The sequence below is a fragment of the Hemitrygon akajei genome, chromosome 8 (genome assembly GCF_048418815.1).
Source record: "Hemitrygon akajei chromosome 8, sHemAka1.3, whole genome shotgun sequence".
NCBI lineage: Eukaryota > Metazoa > Chordata > Chondrichthyes > Myliobatiformes > Dasyatidae > Hemitrygon > Hemitrygon akajei.
In genome coordinates, this window is record NC_133131.1 from 10,160,086 (window position 1) to 10,182,880 (window position 22,795).

The window sequence follows — 22,795 nt, forward strand, 5'->3', positions numbered from 1 at the left end:
CCTTAGGCCACAAACTTATCAATCACCCCATGCTGTGGACCACTTCTGGAGGTCCAAGACACCGACTTCTGCAAAGAAGGGATCCGTATGCTCCACGGCCGCTGGACTAAGTGTGTAAATGTAGGAAAAATAAATGTGCTAGGTTTTCTAAAATTGACTCCTACCATAGACCACAAACTTATCAATCACCCCTCGTACCACGGATTGATGTGACTTCTTACCAAATTTCATTTTTTTATTGTTCCAGTGAAATAACTAGGGATGTTTTATGATATTCAAAGACTTTATAAAGATAGCTTTGTTGTTGAGCCAGCGCAGACCTTGTATGAAAGGCAGCCAAAAGCGAAAGCCTGTTCTTCCCACAATTCATAAGATGTTCTAAATATAGTTCATGGTAGTCAGGTCAGGCAGTGAGCTAGGAAACAATGCAGGTGGAAGGCCACCCTTCTCTGCGAGTTAGTGCATTTGTGAATTAATCTGAAGATCTGCGATGTTGCTTAACAAATGGCCATCAAGCAGATAAAGATCTGTTGATTAAAAGATAAAGCCACTGCTCTCACTTCCTCTTATTGGTTTATTTTGCAGTGGAAGGACTGAAGCACAAAGCTTTGCAGCGATACGAGCAAACACGGGTAAGCGAACAAAAGAGAATAAAAGTTCAGAGCTATTGATTGCCGAGCCCTGCAGGAGGTGGTCTGACATTTAAGCTTTATTTGATTTGCTCGGCACTTGGTTATTAGTTTAAAATAAAGCCGAAGCTCCAGATGACATGAAGCCATGAATTGTTAATTGGTTGGGAGGCACCAGGCAGAAAAACGGGGGTGCTATAAGTGACATTCACCCAGTGGCCTGTATCACCCCTACAGCGTTTCATCACACCTATCGGTTGCTTAAAGAAATACTGCTGTGGTCTACTCAACACCAGGAGGAAAGCATTTCCCTTGGTCATCGTGCACCACAGGTCATGTTCACCGTTATCTTCAGCGCACCAACACGGCCTCTGGCCGTCTTGAGGAAAATCTGTGCACAGGAAAGTACACAATGGCTGGACCCCCAACAGTGTTGATGCACAGAGGGATCTTGGGGTCCAATTCTATGGCTCCCTGAAAGTGACTTCACAGGTCAATAGAGTGGTAGAGAAAGGGGTATGGCATGCTTGCCTTTTTTAGTTGAGGCTTTGTATTCAAGTCAGGAAGTTATGTTGCAGCTTTATAAAACTGGTTAGACAGTATCTGGGGTATTGCATTCAGTTCTGGTCATCCTGTTATTGAAAGGATGAAGGTTATGGAGAGGGTGCTGAAGATGATCTCACATGCTAATCAACTCCACCCTAATTCTCCGACACTAGGGGTAATTTACAGTAGCCAACCAGCACGTCATTAGGGTGTGTAAAGAGACTGGAGCACACAGGGAACCTATGTGGCAATAGCACCTGAGGTCAGGATCGAACCTGAGTCACTGGAGCTGTAAGCTGCTCAGTGCTACCTGTAGTACCACTGTGCCACAGGTATGCCAGAGGTTACAAAGTGCTCTCAAAGCTTCCTGCACTATTGCACTTAGGGAGTAGAGGCCGGGTTCCACTTTTGACCAGTCCTGTGTGCTTGTTAGGAGAAACATCAGAGCAGGTCTGAGTTAAGTTTCTTTCTAAGGACCAAACGAAGATCTTCTGAGGTCCCATGTTGGAATATACTTTTTATACTGATTTCTGTGTTGGTGAACTGATCCTAATGAGCTGGGTTTTCTTTCAGGGGCAGGGGCATGAGCGGCTGGTTTCGGGGTCAGATGACTTCACCCTTTTTCTCTGGAAGCCCGCGGAGGACAAGAAGCCCTTGGCCCGAATGACGGGCCACCAGGCTCTAATAAATGAAGTCTGCTTCTCTCCAGACACCAGGCTTATTGCCAGCGCATCATTCGACAAGTCAGTAAAACTGTGGGATGGCCGGACTGGCAAGTAAGCACGCTAATAGTTTTTGTTTGTTCCCAGGTGGGATGGTGGGATTTGAGTGTCACTGGTAAATTCAGCATTTATCAATGCATTTATTTCCGGCATAGTGGTTAGCTCAATGCTATTAGAGTGCCAGCGACCCGGGTTCAATTCTCTCTGCTTTCTGTAAGAAGTCTGTACGTTTTCCTTGTGTCCATGAGGTGCTCCAGTTTCCTCCCGCATTCCAGAGATATACGGGTTAGTAGGTTAATTGGTCACGTGGGTGTAATTGAGTGGCACTGGCTAAAGCCGGAAAAGCACATTATCATGCCATGTATCTAAATCTAAATTATCTATTACCTGTGGGCTAACTTTGCAAAGCTGAGGGCTGGCTGCCTTCCTGACGGTACAATCAGAGTGCTGCTATACCTACTGCAGCTGAGTGGCTTGTTGAAATAGTTAGCAGGGTGGTGAAGAGGCAACGAAATGAAAGGTGTACTGGGAGCGATCCGAAGCTTATTGTGGAGGGAAGGTTCTTTGCATGGAGGATATTTTTGAATCAGATTTATTACCACTGAATTGAATTATATGAAATGTACTTGTTCTGTGGCAGCGGAACAATGCAAAGATGTAACATTTTTATAAATTACACAAATAGTGCAGGAAAAGGAATAATGAGGTAGTATTCATGGAACTTTTGGAAATCTTGTGGGTTTACTGCTGGCAAACCTCAAAACAAAAGGAACTTGCATTTGTGTGCTGCCTCTTGCTATCTATCCCACGTTATCTCAAAGCATATTACATCCAATGCAGTACTTCTTGAGTAATGTGATAACTCTTTTTTTCAGTTTTTGGTAAACATGCTTAAGGGATAAATAGAACTAAGGTAGGATGGAAAAATCCACTGATTTTGGGGTCCAAGTTCATAGTTCCCTATAATTGGCAACAGAAGTAGATAGGGTGCTTTAAAAAAGCATATGCCATGCTTGTCTTCATTGGTCAGGGCCCTGAGCATACAGCAAGAAGTCACTTTGCAGCTTTGAGTAGGTGGCATTTGGAGAAATAAGTGCAATTCTGGTTACACCCCCACTCCATTACAAATAGGATGGGGAGGCTCTGGAGAAAGTGTAGGAACGGTTCAGCAGGACAGTGAACAATAGAAAGTGTATAAGGAGAGGTTCGACAAGCTTGGAGACACGAGAGACTGCAGGTGCTGGAAATCAGGCATACAGATGCAAAATAAAGACCAATGTAAGTTTAAAGTAGGGAAGTTGAACCTTCCTTTGAGATGAAGCCTCATAACTAGGCCTCAGAACATTCTACTCCCCAAATGGTGAAATTAAAGCCAAGTAACGAGGTCTAAAACACAATAAACCTCAAAATTACATGCCTCTCATTATCTTGAACCATGGGATAAACACAAGCCGGGTCTGATCAGCCCTGCGGGGTCACCTGGGTGAGGATGTCTAACGATTAAAGACCTGGAACACCTGACGATCCCAGTTTCCATTACTGATGATGTGTCCCAGTGCACACCCGGCTGATTAAGCCAAGTGGTGTCGGACCAGGCATGGACCAGACTAAAGTGGCTCCACTACCCTATTCACCACAGTCCAACATACCTCACCACACTAAACTCCAGAACCTTGTCTCTCCCAGCCCCACATAAACATCCACCAGCTTTACCCTCAAACCTAATCCTAATGTCAAGGGGGCACACACCCCCACAAACCCACTGACTTGTGTAAGGAAGAGGAAGGCAATAAAGGCAAGTGTTGGACCTGGTTAATGAAGGCGTGGGCCAGATCAAAGTGGCAGGGTTGCGTGACGCTGAATCTCGAGTGAAGAGATCAAGGAGTGCAAGAGGGATGATTTTCCCACTGCCCAAATAACCTTTCAGACTGCAGATGCTGAAAATCGGGAGTACACACGAACTGCTGGAGGAACTCAACGGGTCAAGACCTTTCATCAAGTTCAAGTTCACAAATACAGCCGGGGTGCAAAACTCCAGGGCCAAGGTGCAAAACACAGTACCAGCAGTCAGACACAGCTCAAGGGACATGTAGCACATGTAAAACACAGCCATACAAAAAAAATATAGTCCAAGACCCTGAGTCCATGAATGTTTACAGAGGTCTACAGTCGAACACAATGCAGCTTTTCTTCTGCAAAGTGAACACTGGGAGGCAGCACCAACTCCAGTTTGGGCACCGTGCCACATGCACCTGGCATTCTGGTGGAACGCAGTGACTCCAACTCCTCTCTCCTGAGCAACAGGTAACCCCACGGCTTGAAGCCTTGTCCTCACCATGACTGAGGCAACGTGGCTGTCCCGCCGTGAGCCCTTTCCTCTGCCAAAAATCAGTGAAACGGACTGGCGGCCTTCCACATTAACAGTGCCCAGCAGGACACAGCTCAAGTGGCTAAGATGATCGCTTGCTGTTAGACTGCACGCCACCTTCGCACACTGACTCCTCTGCCGCAGGCAACAGCACAATCCGCACCAGTCCAGCTCCTTCAGTATATATCTGACAGCGAGCCACTTGCTGAAGGGGTAAACCTGGAGTACTTTAAGTTCTTAATGTCCAACAGGGTCTTGCAATCGCAAAAAAAAGTCTAAAAAAGACAACAACACCTTTGATAGGCCATGTAGGAACTGAAGCATCAGAGCGTGCAGCCATCTTACTGGAACTTATCAGTAATCAGTTGATGGTCTCCGCTCCTGCAACATTTTGTGTGTTGGACAAGTTGGGTTGATTTCTCTGGGGCCTCAGCAACCTGCTAGAAGTGTATAAAATGATGAGAGGTACAGATAGGGTAGATATTCAGAGTCTTCTTTCCCAGGGTAGAAATGTCAAATACTATAGGATATAACTTTAATATGGTGGGGGGGGAGGGGGGGGTTGGTGGTTTAAAGGGGAGGTGCCTGAAATGTGCTGCCACAGCTGTTGGTAAAATTAAGAGGCTTTTAGACAGGCCTATGAAAATGAGGGAGTGGAGAGATACGGAACATGTGCCGGCACGTAGGGTTAGTTGATTTAACATTCTGGTTGGCATAGATGTTGTGATCTTAAGGACCTACTTCTGTACTGTACACTGTATGTTCTTGCAGTACTCATTCAAACACCGCTTATTGTGTTGATCTTTTTCCATGGCAGCCACAGAGTGATGTGAACTTTGGCATTTTCAGTCCAGTCCTAACTGCCTGCAGACTGAAATTTCCAATTTGCTAACTCAGGGAGGCCATGGTGAGAGTGACAGGTGATGGAAAAGGAAACAAAATAATGACTCGGGGCCAGGGGGCTGCTCTCCTGAAATTAGACATGAAGGTAAATTTTTTTTTTGGGGGGGGGGGGGAAGCATTGATGGAATTTATCTACTCTGCAGTTGACCCAATAGCCTGCTGAGATCTCCACATTCTTCTCATCTCACCCTCTTGCAAACTCTGACTTGGATTCACAGAGCAAACACGAGGAAATCTGCAGATGCTGGAAATTCAAACAACACACACAAAATGCTGGTGGAACACAGCAGGCCAGGCAGCATCTATAAGGAGAAGCACTGTCGACGTTTCAGGCCGAGACCCTTCGTCAGGACCCTTCTGACTTGGTTTACTCAATCTGTAACTGTGCCTCAGGTTCCCAGTGGATAAAGCTCTGAAATTACTCCCATCTCTCTCTCTCGACACTTCCCATCTCTTTAACCAAGCTTTTGATCACCAATCCTCTAAGAGGAACACAACCTTGTCATGCTTTGGAGGCTTGTATGCCTCAATGACCTGGAGGGCTCTGCTGGCTGGAGTCAGGGCTTTATGGTTTGGCTCTTGGTGGGGCCACTCGTGCCGAACAGGTCAAAGGGTAGAAGCCAGACTAAGAGTGGTCTACCGGATCTCCAGATTCGGAGGTTCAGCTCAGGATGAACACTACTAACTGGTAACTCATATGGAGCCAGTGATCATTAATGGAGAATGTGTGGAGCAGGTTAAGACCTACAAGTATCTGGGTGTACAGTTAGACGAGAAGCTAGACTGGACTGCCAACACAGATGCCTTGTGCAGGAAGGCACAGAGTCGACTGTACTTCCTAAGAAGGTTGGCGTCATTCAATGTCTGTAGTGAGATGCTGAAGATGTTCTATAGGTTAGTTGTGGAGAGCGCCCTCTTCTTTGTGGTGGCGTGTTGGGGAGGAAGCATTAAGAAGAGGGACGCCTCACGTCTTAATAAGCTGGTAAGGAAGGCGGGCTCTGTCGTGGGCAAAGTACTGGAGAGTTTAACATCGGTAGCTGAGCGAAGGGCACTGAGTAGGCTACGGTCAATTATGGATAACTCTGAACATCCTCTACATAGCACCATCCAGAGACAGAGAAGCAGTTTCAGCGACAGGTTACTATCGATGCAATGCTCCTCAGACAGGATGAAGAGGTCAATACTCCCCAGTGCCATTAGGCTTTACAATTCTACCGCCAGGACTTAAGAACTTTTTAAAAGCTATTATTAATGCTTTTTGAGATAGTGATTTAGATGCATATCATATTTTTTTACTGAGTTAAGTATTGTATGTAATTAGTTTTGCTACAACAAGTGTATGGGACATTGGAAAAAAGTTGAATTTCCCCATGGGGATGAATAAAGTATCTATCTATCTTTCTAAAGCAAAATTGTTACGGAAACAGCCATAAAGAGTCCTCCTACATCTGTGTGTGACGGTATTCCTGAGTCTCCACCCGGGACTTGCATGACTGACAGTAGTGAAAAGCGAGAGGAAGCTACTGACATGGTGAAGGAAGGACTGAACACTGCCAGAAGTGGAGGACCTGCAAGGCCAGTGATGTTGTGGGGGTGGAACTGGACTCTCTGACGGTGGTGTCTGAAAAGAGGATGCTGTCCAAGTTGCATGCCATCTTGGGCAATGACTCCCATCCACTCCATAATGTACTGGTTAGGCACAGGAGTACATTCAGCCAGAGACTCATTACACCGAGATGTAACACTGAGCGTCATAGGAAGTCATTCCTGCCTGTGGCCATCAAACTTTACAACTCCTCCCTCAGAGTGTCAGACACCCTGAGCCAATAGGCTGGTCCTGGACTTATTTCCACTTGGCATAATTTACTTATTATCATTTAATTATTTATGGTTTTATATTGCTATATTTCTACACTATTCTTGGTGCGACTGTAACGAAACCCAATTTCCCTCGGGATCAATAAAGTATGTCTGTCTGTCTGTAGACACTAGCAGCATAATGGGCAGTAAGACAGTCAGCAATCCCAAAACCTTTCTACATGATGCAGTCTCAGATTTTGTTTGGTAACCTACCTTTGATTTCCTCAGCATATTTCTAGTTTGGAAGATGCCACAGAAATGCGATTTGTTGTTGATCCTGGCATTGTTTTATTGCTGACGCTAGTTGTTTGCTCTACAGAGGCAAGACATTTTTGTGTCATTTAAAAAAGGACGCAGAAGTGATTGAGCTCACTGCTTGTTTCCAGATATTTGGCATCTCTCCGTGGTCATGTGTCGGCTGTGTATCAGATTGCGTGGTCAGCTGACAGTCGGTTGCTGGCAAGCGGCAGCAGTGACAGCACATTGAAAGTGTGGGATGTGAAGGCACAGAAGCTGTCCGTGGACTTGCCTGGTCATGCAGATGAGGTAAGGTGGCCTGCCAGCAGGAGATGCAATTACCCATTAAACCAGAATAACCTGGAGAGCAGTGAATCTGGAATTCTCTGCCCAGGGAAGCAGTAGAAGCTGCCTCATTAAACATATTTAAGACAGTTAGATTTTTGTATAGCAGGGGAATTAAGAGTTATGGAGAAAAGGGGGGGGGGGGAGGTTGAGTCTCAAGCTAGATTAGCCATATACTTATTGAATGGTGCAGCAGGGTTGACGGCTCTGGTGACTGACTCCTGCTCCTGTTTCTTAAATTCTGATACCTGGATATAAATTAAAAGAAAACTGGAAACTCTTAGTGTTGAAGTAAGTGTCTAAGAACTTTGTGTTAAAACATATGAATGAGTTCAGAGCTGTTGATACTGATCTGCCATTTGTAATTGTTGTTTAAATATAATGTTTTTGGACAATAATAGATCAATTAGCTCTTTATGTCAGTCGGATTTATTAAATCATCTAACTCTATGCAATTGGGTGATCCACAATACAGGATATCACAGCTTTTGGAAACTTCTACATTTGATCAAGCTTCCATGATATATCTGTGCCCCCTCCACCTTCCTTCTGTAGTTATTCTCATTAGTTTCATGAACTTTCCTTGCTATTCAAAACAACACTATGAAGGTGTATTTACTATTTCAAACAAAAGTTGTGTATTTTCCAGTTTATGGACAAAATCAACTTAGCGACATCTGTAAAAACTGAACCATTTCAGTACCTGGTGTTGATCTGTAAGTACTCAAGAGAACAATAATGCTTGATTTAAACTTTCAGGTTTTCGCTGTTGATTGGAGTCCTGATGGACAAAGGGTGGCAAGCGGTGGAAAAGACAAAGTGTTGAGAATGTAAGTAAGGACCGAGAACTGAGTGGTCCATTGAACAGTTTGCATGAATTAGGACTGGGTTATCAATTAAACTTACTGGACCTATCAAACCTTTTCATAAAAATAATGTCATTTTGCTAATCCAGTTTTAGATGTCTTCAGACGTCTGTGCCTGTGCCTCTGTAATGTCATGAAATAAGTGGCTGAAAGTTGAAATAAGCGTCAGTAGAGCACAGAAATGCCGGGGACACTGCACCAGATAGCATCACTGGAAAGAAGCAGAGTTAGTATTTCACACCACCTGATAAAAGCCATTGACCCAAAACAGAATACTTGCTTTGCATAATTGTAACGTATATAGTACCAATTCCTTCTTGTAGGTTTCAAGTTGAATTTGTAATGAGGAATTGTTGCCTTGCTTTCAAAGCAAACGAAAACTTTTTACGAACACAAGATTCCGCAGATGCTGGAACTCTTGAGCACAATACGCAAAGTGCTGGAAGAACTGAGCAGGTCAGGCAGCATCTACGCAGAGGATGAAACAGGAGATGTTTTGGGCAGAGACCCTTCATCAGGATAGGAAAGGAAGGGGCAGAAGCTTGAATAAGAATGGGGGTTAGCATGGAAGGAGTATGTGCTGGCAAGTGATGGGTGAGACCGGGTGAGGGAGAAGGTAGGTGGGTGACAGTGAGAAGTTTAGATGGATAGGTGGACAGTGAACTACGTAAGAAAGGGAACCTGGGTCTGTGTACTTTCCTTTGCAACTGGATCCTTGACTTCCCTGTCAGGAGACCACAGTCCGTGCAAATCAGAAATAACATCTCCTTGCTGACAACACTGGCACACCTTCAGGATGCGTGCTTAGCCCACTGCTTTACTCTCTCTACACCCACGATTGTATGACTCAGTAGAGCTCAAACATCTATAAATTTGCCGATGACACCACTCTTGTTGGCAGAGTATCACATGGTGATGAGGAGGCATTAGGAGCAAGGTAGATCAGCTGGTGGAGTGGTGTCACAACAACCTCGCGCTCATCCTCAGTAAGACAAAGGAATTGAAGGGAAGGATACTTCTACATATGAAGTATCCAAAAATCGAGTGAACGCACACCAGTCCTCATTGAGGGATCAGCAATGGAAAGGGTGAGCAGTTTCAGGTTCCTGGGTGTCAACATTTCTGAAGATCTAATGTGACCCAACATATTGATGTAATTACAAAGAAGGCACGACAGCAGCTATATTTTATTAGAAGCTTGAGGAGACTTGGTATATCACCAAAAACTCTTGCAAATTTCTAGGATGTACTGTAGAGAGCATTGTAACTGATTTCATCACCGTCTGGTACGGGGGGGGGGGGGCACAGTATAGGATCAGAAAAAGATGCTGAAAGTTGCATCATGGCATCATCGAAGATATCCTTAAAAGTCAATGCCTCAAAAAGGTGGAATCCATCATTGAGGCCCCGCACCACCCAGGACGTGCCCTCTTCTCATTGCTACCATCAGGGAGTAGGTACAGGAACCTGAAGACAACACTCAGTGTTTTAGGAACAGCTTCTTCCTCACTGCCATCAGATTTCTGGACAATGAACTCGTGTACTTTTTTTTTCTTTCTTTGCTCTGTTTGCACTACTTATTTAATTTTTATATATTTATATTGTGTTATAATTTATCATTTTAATTATGCATTGCAATGTACTGCTGCCACAGGACAGAGAAAGGTTGAACAAGTTAGGTCTTTATTCTTTGGAGCGTAGAAGGTTGAGGGGGGACTTGATAGAGGTATTTAAAATTATGAGGGGAATAGATAGAGCTGATGTGGATAGGCTTTTTCCATTGAGAGTAGGGGAGATACAAACAAGAGGACATGAGTTGAGAGTTAGGGGGCAAAAGTTTAAGGGTAGCACAAGAGGGAATTTCTTTACTCAGACAGTGGTAGCTGTGTGGAACGAGCTTCCAGTAGAAGTGGTAGAGGCAGGTTTGATATTGTCATTTAAAAAAAAATGGATAGGTATATGGACAGGAAAGGAATGGAGGGTTATGGGCTGAGTGCAGGTCGGTGGGACTAGGTGAGAGTAAGCGTTCGGCACGGATTAGAAGGGCCGAGATGGCCTGTTTCCGTGCTGTAATTGTTATATGGTTATATAGGACAATGTAATTCACACCATATGTCAGTGATAGTAAACCTGATTCTGATTCCGAAGCTGAAGAGGGGCACCAGAGGGAGGTAATGTTCAGATGAGCAGGGAAGTGGAGAGAGGGTTACCAGAATGGGGAATGGAAAAAGAGAGAAGAGGGGGGCAGAAATTACTGGAAGTAGGAGAAATCGATGTTCATGCCAATGTTGGAGGCTACACAGATTGAACATTAGGTGTTGATCCTCCAGCCTGAGTTTGGCCTCATGATGGCAGTAAGCGAGGGTAGATTTTTTAAAAAAGCGGAGTTGAGTGAAAGTTAAACCTAAATAGATTAAAGAAACCCTTCCATAAATTAGTGCTAAACTGACAATGTTTGGAGCCCAGGCAAAATGGCCTTGTTGGAAACTAGGGTGGATATACCTCTGTGTTAAAAATAGAATTGAAACTATTGCAGTCCATGGGTAAATGGTGATATCAACAGAGGAGAAGTGTTTAGGGGTAGCCAAACTGGGAAAATATTGCAATGTGTTGAATTGCAGCACAAATTAGTGTAACATATTCCTAACCATTAACAGCCAAAATGTTGGGTTATTCTTTCAGTGGATTCAAAAAAAATATGGACACAAGTTGCAATGGGTATATCTGGCTTTAAGATATAAATGACACTTCATGGTTCAATATAAAGAGGGATCCAGGTTTAAGGGAATATTTAATTTGCTTGTCAGTGCATAATGTAATGCCCAGAAGAATACCTGGACTCAAGTTGCACTGTGTATCCTATTTTACAGCTGGAGATGGTGATGGTGTAGAACAGATCCACCGTTTTGAAGCAATCATGGACTTCTGCCTGGATGTCAACTTCACCAGACTGACTTTCAGTGAAGGAAATGGGTTCCTGAACTCACAGTGACAAAATAAACCAAAGTCCATTTTTAACCATGTGCGATTCCAGGAGTTATGCCAGCATATTTGTGGGGATAGAGGAGATATCATTCCCTAATTTCATCTATCATCTGTCCCATCGCCCACTTCCAAGAAAGCCTCGAGTCAGTGGCCAAACACTTGGAAACATGGACCTTTTTGCAATGTTACTGCTTGGGAGCTTCATTACTGAGAGAGTAGAAACGCACTCTGCCGATTAGCGAATGGTCTCTGCCTTTGTAACCTGAGGCTGACCTCGGCACACAGATTTAGCTGTGCTGACCTAGGACAAATTTCTCTGCTTGCATCTATCTCTCCAACCTCTCTGCTACTCCATTGTGTCAATCAACCACAAATTTGTTTGGACAAAACAGTCAGGAAGAAGATTATATGTCTGCGTTTAAGTTCAGTTTAAGTTCAAATTCAGATTTTCCAACAGATAGAGAGCAATTAAATTTCTCCATTGAAGGCTGGAAGAGGTAGTTGTTGTTACCTCAATATTGCTGGTGGTCACCAAATAATATCTAGGCGAGGAGTTGTTGTTGTTTTTGATTGGTCTCATTGAGGACGTGCAGTTGAAGCAGCCTTGGCTTCAGTGACCTGGCTTTGAGTGCTGGCTGTGTGGAGATAATATGGATTTCCTCCGGTGCTTGGGTTTCTTTCGGCATCCCAAAGTTGTGTTGGTTGATACCAGCTCTTATAAGTTGACTTAAGTGTAAATGGGTGGCAGGGGAATCGGTGGGGTCAGGAGTTAGTAGATGATGCGGGAGACAAAATGGTATCATTGTAGATGGATGTTTGGTGCTGGTGTGGATGCAGGGGGCTGAAGGACCTGTATCGCTCATTGATTCAGAGTTAACGTGCTGCCAGTGTTAGAGCAATGCGAGTGGAGGCTGATCAAGAGATTCTCAGCTGGGCTGAAACAATTCTGCAGGAAGGACATTTTCCAAAAGAAGAGCAAGGGCGAAAATAAAGGTTATTTCCCCTTATTCTTGAGAACGTCAGTGCTCTACAGTCTGTTCAGAGGAATAGCACAACATTTCAATAAACACAGTAGCATAGTTGGCACAATGCTACTACACTTTGAAGCATCAGAATTCCATAAAGTTCTCCCCGTGACAATGTGAGTTTCGTCTGGGTGCTCTGGCTGCTTTCCATTGTCCAAAGTCGTGACGGTTAATTGGTGATTGTAAATTGTTCTGTGATTAGGATGGTGCTAAATAGGTGGGTTGCTGGGTGTTATGGCTTGCTGGACTTGTTCCACGCCGTATCTCAAAATAAGTTAAATCTCTGAATTTAAAAATTGTTATTTTAAAATGCTATTGATAAAGCATTTTATAGGATGACTATGGATTATGGAGTTAAAGGAAGCAGAAGGTTGAGAAGTTATAGTTAGGAGATATATCTCAATTTTGACTTTAATTAAATGACACAGTGATCTCACCTTTGGCATGGTCTTGATGGAACCATATCCCCAAGTGTTTGACAGGAGAGGTGTCAAACAAAATATAACAGAGACAAAGAAGGAGCTTGTAGTTCAAGTGACCAGAATATCGATCAAGGAGGCAGGTTCTGAGGAACATCTTACAGGAGAAAGGTGAAGAGATTTGGGAAGAAATTCCTAATTTTTCTGACATTAATTTTGTTCTCACCCACAGTGGGAAAGCTTTTACTCACTGTACTAGAAATACTTCATTGTGGATTATTTTTTGAAGTCGAAATGATTGTCCTGGAGTCCAGGGCAGGAATTGGACGGGTTCCTTGAACAGTTAGAATGACTTACATAGTATATAATCCACAGAGAGGCATGTTGGAATCCTACACGCATCTATTAATATCACGGCAGAAAAACCTTTTCACTATAGTCCTGCAATAAATTCATTATTCATGATCAGTGCATTGAAATATAGTTACTGCACTTATAGAGTCTTGGTCTATATTGGGATTTGTGCAGGACTCTCTGGCACCCATGATGAATCTTACCCATTCTGGTTTATTCCTTCTCTCTCATACTTCATTCCTTCTCCAAGTGGTCAAGGTTATAACCACTCACTACCAATTGTTGTCAATTTCTTCCATAAGGACAAATTAGCCTGATATCCTTCTGTATCCAGAGATACCGGCCACGTGACAGATGCACTGCCACCTGGCTGGTCGGAGGACACACCACATGCCAATCAACATTTGGTCCCTCCCAACTAATCAATGCACACCTAAATTATTGGTCACCTTAATTGGATTATCTCACCCAGCCCCATGCTTTAAAAGGTGAGACTTGCCCTTGCAAACACGAGGAAATCTGCAGATGCTGGAAATTCAAACAAGAACACACACAAAATGCTGGTAGAACTCAGCAGGCTAGGCAGCATCTATAGGGAGAAGCGGTCGACTTTCGGGCCAAGACCCTTCGTCAGGGGTCTTGGCCCAAAAGTTGACATCACTTCTCCCTATAGATGCAGACTTGCCCTTGGCTAGCTCTCTCTTACAGACCACCACAGAGGAGGTAAGTGCATTGATTTATGCTTGGGAAGGTCTATCATTTGTCCTGGTAAGGGAGCCGCAGCTATCCAAGGTCAAGGGGGATAGCTGTTGTAGTGCTTTTCCCTTGCTCTTTGTTTGTGTAACCGTACCCTGTCCCCACACCGCTTCCTGTGTATTGTAGTTGCTTGTGTTGACCTGACTTCCCCTTGTAAATAAATTCCTTATTATTAAAACTGTGTGTGTCCAGGCCTCTACTGTTGAGACTCAAAGAACCAGTTATTTGCCATCACATTTGGCGCTGCGAGCAGGGTCTCATAGGTTTTGGCTGGACACAAGCACAGGGGATAATGTTCTGGAATAAGGGGAAGAAAGCCAGTGCAGGCACCCAGGATAAGATCCCCGGGTGGGCTGATGAAAGGGAGGGATTTGAGAGTCTGGCCAGCATGCTGGCAGACTACGGAAAACCAGTGGACTGGTCTGAGCAGTTAGAGCCCCTGTGGAGAGAAGCTGGGCCATCATGTGGTCTCCCTCCTGAAGGAATCAGGGTTCCCCAAAGCCAAGGGGAGTCAAAGGCGTGCCTTCTGGTTGTTTGCCCAGGTTAGAATTACTGATCACCTGCAGCACTTGTGTGGTCAGAAGGACAGGGAAATTGAAGACCTCAGTCAGCGATGTTGCACGCTGAAGGAAGCAGCACAGGCTGCCCAGGCCCGAGCCAATGACCTTGAAGTTAGGGGAACTGAACTTGCCTGTGGCCTCATAAAACTTCAGCAGGCCAGGGCAGCCCGTCGGTCTGGCTGGCAGCCGGACCCATTAAAGATTCGAGCCTTAGTCCAGTGTGGCGACAAGCTGGACACATGGCTGGGGGATGGGGACATCTGGCTGGATAGTGACGACGATGGGGTGCCCGAGGAACCAAGGTCCCACAACCACCCTTCCCCCTTCTCACCCGAGCTCCAACATGCCCGACCCGTCACCACGCGGTCCCAGGTTCACCGCAGGGAGGAAGGGAACGAGGGGGAGACGCTCGGACCTTCCCCTAGTCACTCGGAGACCCGGGACTTGTCCCCCAAGGAGCTGACCCAGTTGGCGGATCGCTACAGCCAACAACCAGGCGAGCACCTCGCGGCCTGGCTGCTCCGGCTGTGGGACGAGGGGGGGCCCAACCTCAGCCTCTCCCATCAGGAGGCAAGTGCCCTGGGAAGCCTCTCTGACCCGCAGAACATAAACAATGCGCTGCGGGCGCCACAAGCAGAAATTCGCGACGGCACAACCCTGTGGGATCGGGTAGTGACCGCGGTACGAGCTCGCTATCCCACACTTGTGGAGTGGGATCTACACGGGCGGCCGCAATGGGGTACGGTCAGTGAGGGCACCCGGGTTATCAGGGAATGGGCACTGGTCAACGGCATCTATCAAGGTGCCTGCGACCGTAACTTCCTTGAAAACACACGAGTGACCGGTGCCCTAGCGGGATACTTGGTCACTACCGCACGCCCCGATCTGAAGTCGGTAATCCTGCCCCTCATGGCACCAGCCAGCGGTAGGACCATACGGGATGCCATCACCCTCCTGGAGGGATTAGAATATATGCAGAGGGGGGCACCTACGCAGGTCCGGAAGACCGAGACAAGGACCCTAGACACTATCTCTCTCAGATACACACGCAGACAGCTGTACACGGACCTGCTGCGTGCAGGGGTGGATCGTAACCAGATAGATGGCATCCCCACCCCCAACCTATATGCCCTGTGGAAGGAGCATTGCAGGGGGAAGACTACTTACAAAAAGACCACCCACACGGAGCCACCCTCCGCGCCTCCCCTGCCCGAAACTGTCTCGAAGGCCCTCGAAGCAGAACCTAGACAGCTCGTCAGGCAGGAAATGTCCCACCTCCACCAGCAAAGTGCCTCACCCCCGGCGTGGCAGCCCTCTTCTCCCCTCCCCCCCCCCCCCCCCCATAGGATGAAGGCTAGGGCCCCCGGCGCATTTGCTCTCTCGCCCTTTCCCGCCCGGGGGACCTGAGGCCACATATACCGATCACAGTACATTGGGGAAAGGGAAACACACAGAGGTGGATGGCGCTTGTCGACACAGGCGCCCAGCACACGATTATCCCAGGCAATCCTGCCTTATGGAGGGGTACGGACATGCAGATAGAGGGATTGGGGGGCTCCCTGTTACCAGCTAGGGAGGTCACCCTTCGCCTCGCCATAGGCAACCATTCCCCCAGACGTTTACAAGTCCTTATTGCCTCCTCCCCAGAATGTATCCTCGGGATCAACGTTTTAAAGGGACAATCACTTGAAACAAACGGGTAAGTTCACCTTCGGCATCGCGCGAGCCACTATTGTCGTCGGGGCGGCTAAGTGGGAGCCAATTGTTATCCCCCTCCCTCCAAGATCATCTGTAACAGTTAGTACAGAGTGCCGGGGGGGGGGGGGTGCGCCAAGAAATCGCAGACTCCATTCAAGCCCTGTTACGGGAGGGAATTATTAGAACCGCTGCCTCGCCTTTCAATAGCCCCATTTGGCCCGTCCGTAAGAGGAACGGCTCCTGGCGGATGACCGTTGATTATAGGCAATTGAACAAGGCTGCACCCACCCTCGCCGCCGCTGTACCTGACATTGTCACCCTTACTGAAGACATCGCAGGCCGTCCCCAGAAACCCTGGTACGCTGTTGTCGATTTAGCGAATGCATTTTTCTCGATTCCCCTGCACTCAGATAGCCAAGACCAGTTTGCCTTTACTTGGGATAGCAGACAATACACATTTTGTCGCTTACCCCAAGGCTATATTCATAGCCCCACAATCTGCCATGGTCTTGTCTCCCGCGATTTACACAACATCCAATTCCCACCGGAGATTTCGATTGCCCATTATATAGACGATATCTTTCTCCAAGGCCCTTCACATGCTAATCGAATCCCTCAGGGGACGGGGCTGGGCCATTAATATGGAAAAAATACAGGGCCCCAGCCAGGGTGTCATTTTCAATAGACAATAGGTGCAGAAGTAGACCATTCGGCCCTTCGAGCCTGCACCGCCATTTTGAGATCATGGCTGATCAATTACTATCAATACCCGGTTCCTGCCTTGTCCCCATATCCCTTGATTCCCCTATCCATAAGATACCTATCTAGCTCCTTCTTGAAAGCATCCAGAGAATTGGCCTCCACTACCTTCAGAGGCAGTGCATTCCAGACCCCCACAACTCTCTGGGAGAAGAAGTTTTTCCTTAACTCTGTCCTAAATGACCTACCCCTTATTCTCAAACCATGCCCTCTGGTACTGGACTCTCCCAGCATCTGGAACATATTTCCTGCCTCTATCTTGTCCAATCCCTTAATAATCTTATATGTTCCAATCAGATCCCCTCTCAATCTCCTCAATTCCAGCGTGTACAAGCCCAGTCTCTCTAACCTCTCTGCGTAAGACAGTCCAGACATCCCAGGAATTAACCTCGTGAATCTACGCTGCACTTCCTCTACAGCCAGGATGTCCTTCCTTAACCCTGGAGACCAAAACTGTACACAATACTCCAGGTGTGGTCTCACCAGGGCTCTGTACAAATGCAAGAGGATTTCCTTGCTCTTGTACTCAATTCCCTTTGTAATAAAGGCCAACATTCCATTAGCCTTCTTCACTGCCTGCTGCACTTGCTCATTCACCTTCAGTGACTGATGAACAAGGACTCCGAGATCTCTTTGTATTTCTCCCTTACCCAACTCTATACCGTTCAGATAATAATCTGCTTCCTGTTCTTACTCCCAAAGTGGATAACCTTACACTTATTCACATTAAACGCCATCTGCCAAGTATCTGCCCACTCACCCAGCCTATCCAAGTCACCCTGAATTCTCCTAACATCCTCATCACATGTCACACTGCCACCCAGCTTAGTATCATCAGCAAATTTGCTGATATTTTCTATGCCTTCATCCAAATCGTTAACGTAAATGGTAAACAGCTGTGGTCCCAATACCAAGCCCTGTGGCACCCCAATAGTCACCACCTGCCATTCCGAGAAACACCCATTCACCGCTACCCTTTGCTTTCTATCTGCCAACCAGTTTTCTATCCATGTCAATGCCTTCCCCCCGATGCCCTGAGCTTTGATTTTACCCACCAATCTTCTATGTGGGACCTTATCAAATACCTTCTGAAAATCGAGGTACACTATATCCACTGGATCTCCCCCGCCTAACTTCCTGGTTACATCCTCGAAAAACTCCAACAGATTAATCAAGCATGATTTACCCTTGGTAAATCCATGCTGGCTCGGCCCAATCCTATCACTGCTATCTAGATATGCCACTATTTCATCCTTAATAATGGACTCTAGCATCTTTCCCACCACCGATGTCAGGCTGACAGGTCGATAGTTCTCTGTTTTCTCCCTCCCTCCTTTCTTAAAAAGTGGGATAACATTAGCCATTCTCCAATCCTCAGGGACTGATCCTGAATCTAAGGAACATTGGAAAATGATTACGAATGCATCCGCAATTTCCAGGGCCACCTCCTTTAGTACCCTAGGGTGCAGACCATCTGGACCTGGGGATTTGTCAGCCTTCAGTCCCATCAGCCTTCTCATCACTGTTTCCTTCCGAATGTATGTAGAATCTATATTTTCATTTATATTTATCATTATTATTGTTATGAGCAGAGAGACAACATCTGCCGGAAGTAAATTCCTTGTATGTGCATAGGTACTTGGCGATTAAAGTCTGATTCTGATTCTGATTCAATCTGTTTCATTTCCTCTGTTACCCTATGTCCTTAGCCCATCCATACATCTGGGAGATTGCTTGTGTCTTAGTGAAAACAGATCTAAAGTACTCATTAAATTCTTCTGCCATTTCTCTGTTTCCCATAACAATTTCACCCAATTCATTCTTCAAGGGCCCAACGTTGTTCTTAACTATCTTCTTTCTCTTCACATACCTAAAAAAAGCTTTTGCTATCTTCCTTTATATTCCTGGCTAGCTTGAGTCCGTACCTCATTTTTTCTCCCCGTATTGTCTTTTTAGTTAAGTTCTGTTGTTCCTTAAACACTTCCCAATCATCTGTCCTCCCACTCACCTTAGCTCTGTTATATTTCCTTTTTTTTAATGCTATGCAATCTCTGACTTCCTTTGTCAACCACTGTGGCCCCTTTCCCCCCTTTGAATCCTTCCTTCTCTGGGGGATGAACTGATTTTGCACCTTGTGCATTATTCCCAAGAATACTGGGAATTGCTGTTCCACTGTCTTTTCTGCTAGGCTATCCGTCCAGTCAACTTTGGCCAGCTCCTCCCTCATGGCTCCATAGTTTCCCCTGTTCATCTGCAACAATGACACCTCCGAGCTGCCCTTATCCTTCTCAAATTGCAGATAAAAGCTTATCATATTGTGATCACTACCTCCTAATGGCTCCTTTACTGCAAGATCGCCTATCAAATCCTGTTCATGACATAACACTAAATCCAGAATAGTCTTGTCCCTGGTCGGCTCTCGTACAAGCTGTTCCAAGAATGCATCCCGTAGGCACTCTACAAACTCCCTATCCTGGGGTCCAGCACCAACCTGATTCTCCCAGTTCACCTGCATGTTGAAATCCCCCATAACTACTGCGACATTACCTTTGCTACATGCCAATGTTAACTCCCTATTCAACTTGTACCCAATATCCATGCTACTGTTTGGTGGCCTGTAGACAACACCCATTTGGGTCCCTTTGCCCTTACTGTTCCTCAGTTCTATCCACACAGACTCTACTTCTCCTGACCCTGTGTCCCCCCTTGCAAAGGACTGAATCTCATTCCTCACCAACAGGGCCACCCCACCCCCTCTGCCCACATTTCTGTCCCTACGATAGCACGTATACCCTTGTACATTCATTTCCCAGGTTTGATCTCCCTGCAGCCATGTCTCCGTTATCCCAACAACATCATAGTTACCCATTCGCACCTGGGCTTCAAGCTCATCTGCCTTATTTCTGACACTTCATGCATTCAGATATATAATTTTTAGCCCATTTCTCCTCTCTCTGTTTAAATCGCTGCCTATCGTGCTTAACCCAGCTCCCCGAACTCCCATCGGGCTATACGCCCCTAGAATTTTGTTGTCCTTCCTAAATTTACTTATTCTTTCAACACATTTAACTCCATGTTCCGTCAGACCATCCCTCTGCACATGAGTCCTCCTTATCACTTGTTCTGCCCCACCTTCCTCTACTACACACTTAATATTCCGGAACCGTGTAGTCCCCACCTGTCCTTTATTCTTCCTCTCGCTATCCTCTCTCACATTCTGGATCCCCGCCACCTGCAAATTTAGTTTAAACCCCCCCAAGAAGTTCTAGCAAACTTCCCTGCAAGAATGTTAGTACCGCTCCAGTTCAGGTGTAAACCGTCCCTTCGGAACAGATCCCACCTTCCCTGGAACAAAGCCCAATTATCTACAAACCTGAAGCCCTCCCTCCTGCACCATCCTCTCAGCCACGTATTAATCTTTATAATCCTCCTGTTCCTTGCCTCACTCACACCTGGCACAGGTAGCAATCCTGAGATTGTTACCCTGGAGGTCCTGCTCTTCAGCTTCGCACCTAACTCCCTGAACTCCCTACGCAGGACCCCCTCACTCATCCTACCCACGTTATTGGTCCCTACATGGACCACAACATCTGGATTCTTGCCCTCCCTCTCGAGAATAACCTGCACCCGATCTGAGATGTCTCGGACCCCGGCACCAGGGAGGCAACATACCATCCGAGACTCCCGATCTTCCCCACAAAATCTCCTATCCGCCCCCCTGACTATAGAATCCCCTATCAATACCGCTCTCTTCTCTTCCCTCCTCCCCTTCCTAGTCAAGGGTCCAACCTCAGTGCCAGAGACAGGACCACTGCAGCTTGTTCCTGGTAGGTCATCCCCACCAACAGTATCCAAAACGGCATACTTATTTTTGATGGGAAAGGCCACAGGGGTGCTCTTCTCTCTCTGTCTGTTCCCCCTGCCTCTCTTGACTGTCACCTATTTGCCGACCTCCTGTCTTTCCTTGGAGTACAATGGAACTCCGGGCACAGAAGCATGCCAGATGCCGCCAAAAATAAAATTTTAAATTTTGCTGTCCCCTCGAATAAAACTGACACACAGAGATTTGTGGGGCTCCTGGGCTATTGGCGGCAGCAGATACCCCACTTGACCATGCTTCTCCGGCTGCTCTATAGGATCTCCAGGACAAAATCCACATTTCTCTGGGGGCCAGCGGAACAGGCTGCCTTTGATACGGTGGAACAAGCCATGCCACTTTCTTCCCGCCAGGCGGGTCTGCCTTTTGAGTTACAGGTCTCAGCGAGCGAGACGGTCGCCGAGTGGAGCCTCTGGCAGAAGACCCCAGGGCGTAGAGTCCCCCTCGGTTTCTGGACTAAGTCCCTACCTGAAGCGGCAGTGCGCTACAGCCCCTTCGAGCGCCAGCTACTAGCCTGCTACCTGGCGCTCCTCACCACAGAACACCAAACAGGCACCGACCCTGTCGTCCTTCGCCCCCACCTCCCCATAATGCGATGGGTCAAGTCCCCCGATTCTACCCACAAGGAGGGCCGTGCCCAGAGGTCCTCCATTGTCAAGTGGAAGTGGTACATTGCGGACCGGGCTGAGCCCGGTCCTGAAGGGGTCAGCTGCCTCCATGAACAAGTCGTGGCTTTCCCCCAGTCCCAGGACCCCACCCCGGACATCCCCGAGGTACAACCCTCCCCAGCATGTTGGCGTCCACCCTTCCATTCCCTCGACCCCGACAGCAAACTGCGTGCCTGGTTCACAGACGGCTCCAGCCGCTGGAAAGGGGCTAAACAATTTTGTAAAGCGGCAGCACTTCATCCCGCCACGGGTAGAATTTTAACCACCAAGGGAGAGGGGGGTTCCAGTCAACTTGCCGAGCTGGTGGCAGTAGCTCCAAAACACTACCGGACCAGTCCACATCTATACTGACTCTTGGGCAGTAGCTAACGGCATTGCAGTGTGGATGGCCCGGTGGCAAGACATGGGATGGGAAATACACGGACGTCCCCTCTGGGGACAGCACCACTGGCGTTTCATTTGGGACCAGGCTACCCACAGAAAAATTTCTGTCCACCATGTGGATGCCCATACCGGGAACGATAATGAAGAGGCAACGTTTAATGCTGCTGTGGACTAGGCTGCCCAAATATCATCTGCCACCACTTCCTCCCCTGACACAGACCCCAGTGCACTAGCTGCGTGGGCACACAGACCCCAGTGCACTAGCTGCGTGGGCACACCGACCCCAGTGCACTAGCTGCGTGGGCACACCGACCCCAGTGCACTAGCTGCGTGGGCACACTGACCCCAGTGCACTAGCTGCGTGGGCACACAGACCCCAGTGCACGAGCTGCGTGGGCACACCGACCCCAGTGCACTAGCTGCGTGGGCACACCGACCCCAGTGCACTAGCTGCGTGGGCACACAGACCCCAGTGCACTAGCTGCGTGGGCACACCGACCCCAGTGCACTAGCTGCGTGGGCACACAGACCCCAGTGCACTAGCTGCGTGGGCACACCGACCCCAGTGCACTAGCTGCGTGGGCACACCGACCCCAGTGCACGATCTGCGTGGGCACACAGACCCCAGTGCACTAGCTGCGTGGGCACACCGACCCCAGTGCACTAGCTGCGTGGACACACAGACCCCAGTGCACTAGCTGCGTGGGCACACCGACCCCAGTGCACGATCTGCGTGGACACACAGACCCCAGTGCACTAGCTGCGTGGGCACACAGACCCCAGTGCACTAGCTGCGTGGGCACACCGACCCCAGTGCACTAGCTGCGTGGGCAC

At 47.3% G+C, this 22,795-nt stretch overlaps 2 protein-coding genes across 3 annotated transcripts in view; one reads left to right on the forward strand and one right to left on the reverse strand.

Moving 5' to 3' along the window:
• The window catches only part of nle1 (notchless homolog 1 (Drosophila)), a 50,922-nt gene extending 36,729 nt beyond the window's left edge, over positions 1–14,193 (forward strand). For both annotated transcript variants that reach the window (XM_073053195.1, XM_073053196.1), the window contains exons 9-13: positions 586–632; positions 1,749–1,951; positions 7,415–7,574; positions 8,370–8,440; positions 11,347–14,193. In XM_073053195.1, the coding sequence (XP_072909296.1) occupies positions 586–632; positions 1,749–1,951; positions 7,415–7,574; positions 8,370–8,440; positions 11,347–11,359 (494 nt within the window). In that variant the 3' untranslated portion in view covers positions 11,360–14,193. The remainder of the gene's footprint in view (positions 1–585; positions 633–1,748; positions 1,952–7,414; positions 7,575–8,369; positions 8,441–11,346) is intronic.
• Positions 1–22,795, reverse strand: part of LOC140731624 (multidrug and toxin extrusion protein 1-like) — a 63,651-nt gene that overhangs the window by 16,905 nt on the left and 23,951 nt on the right. The gene's annotated exons all lie outside the window — the stretch shown is intronic.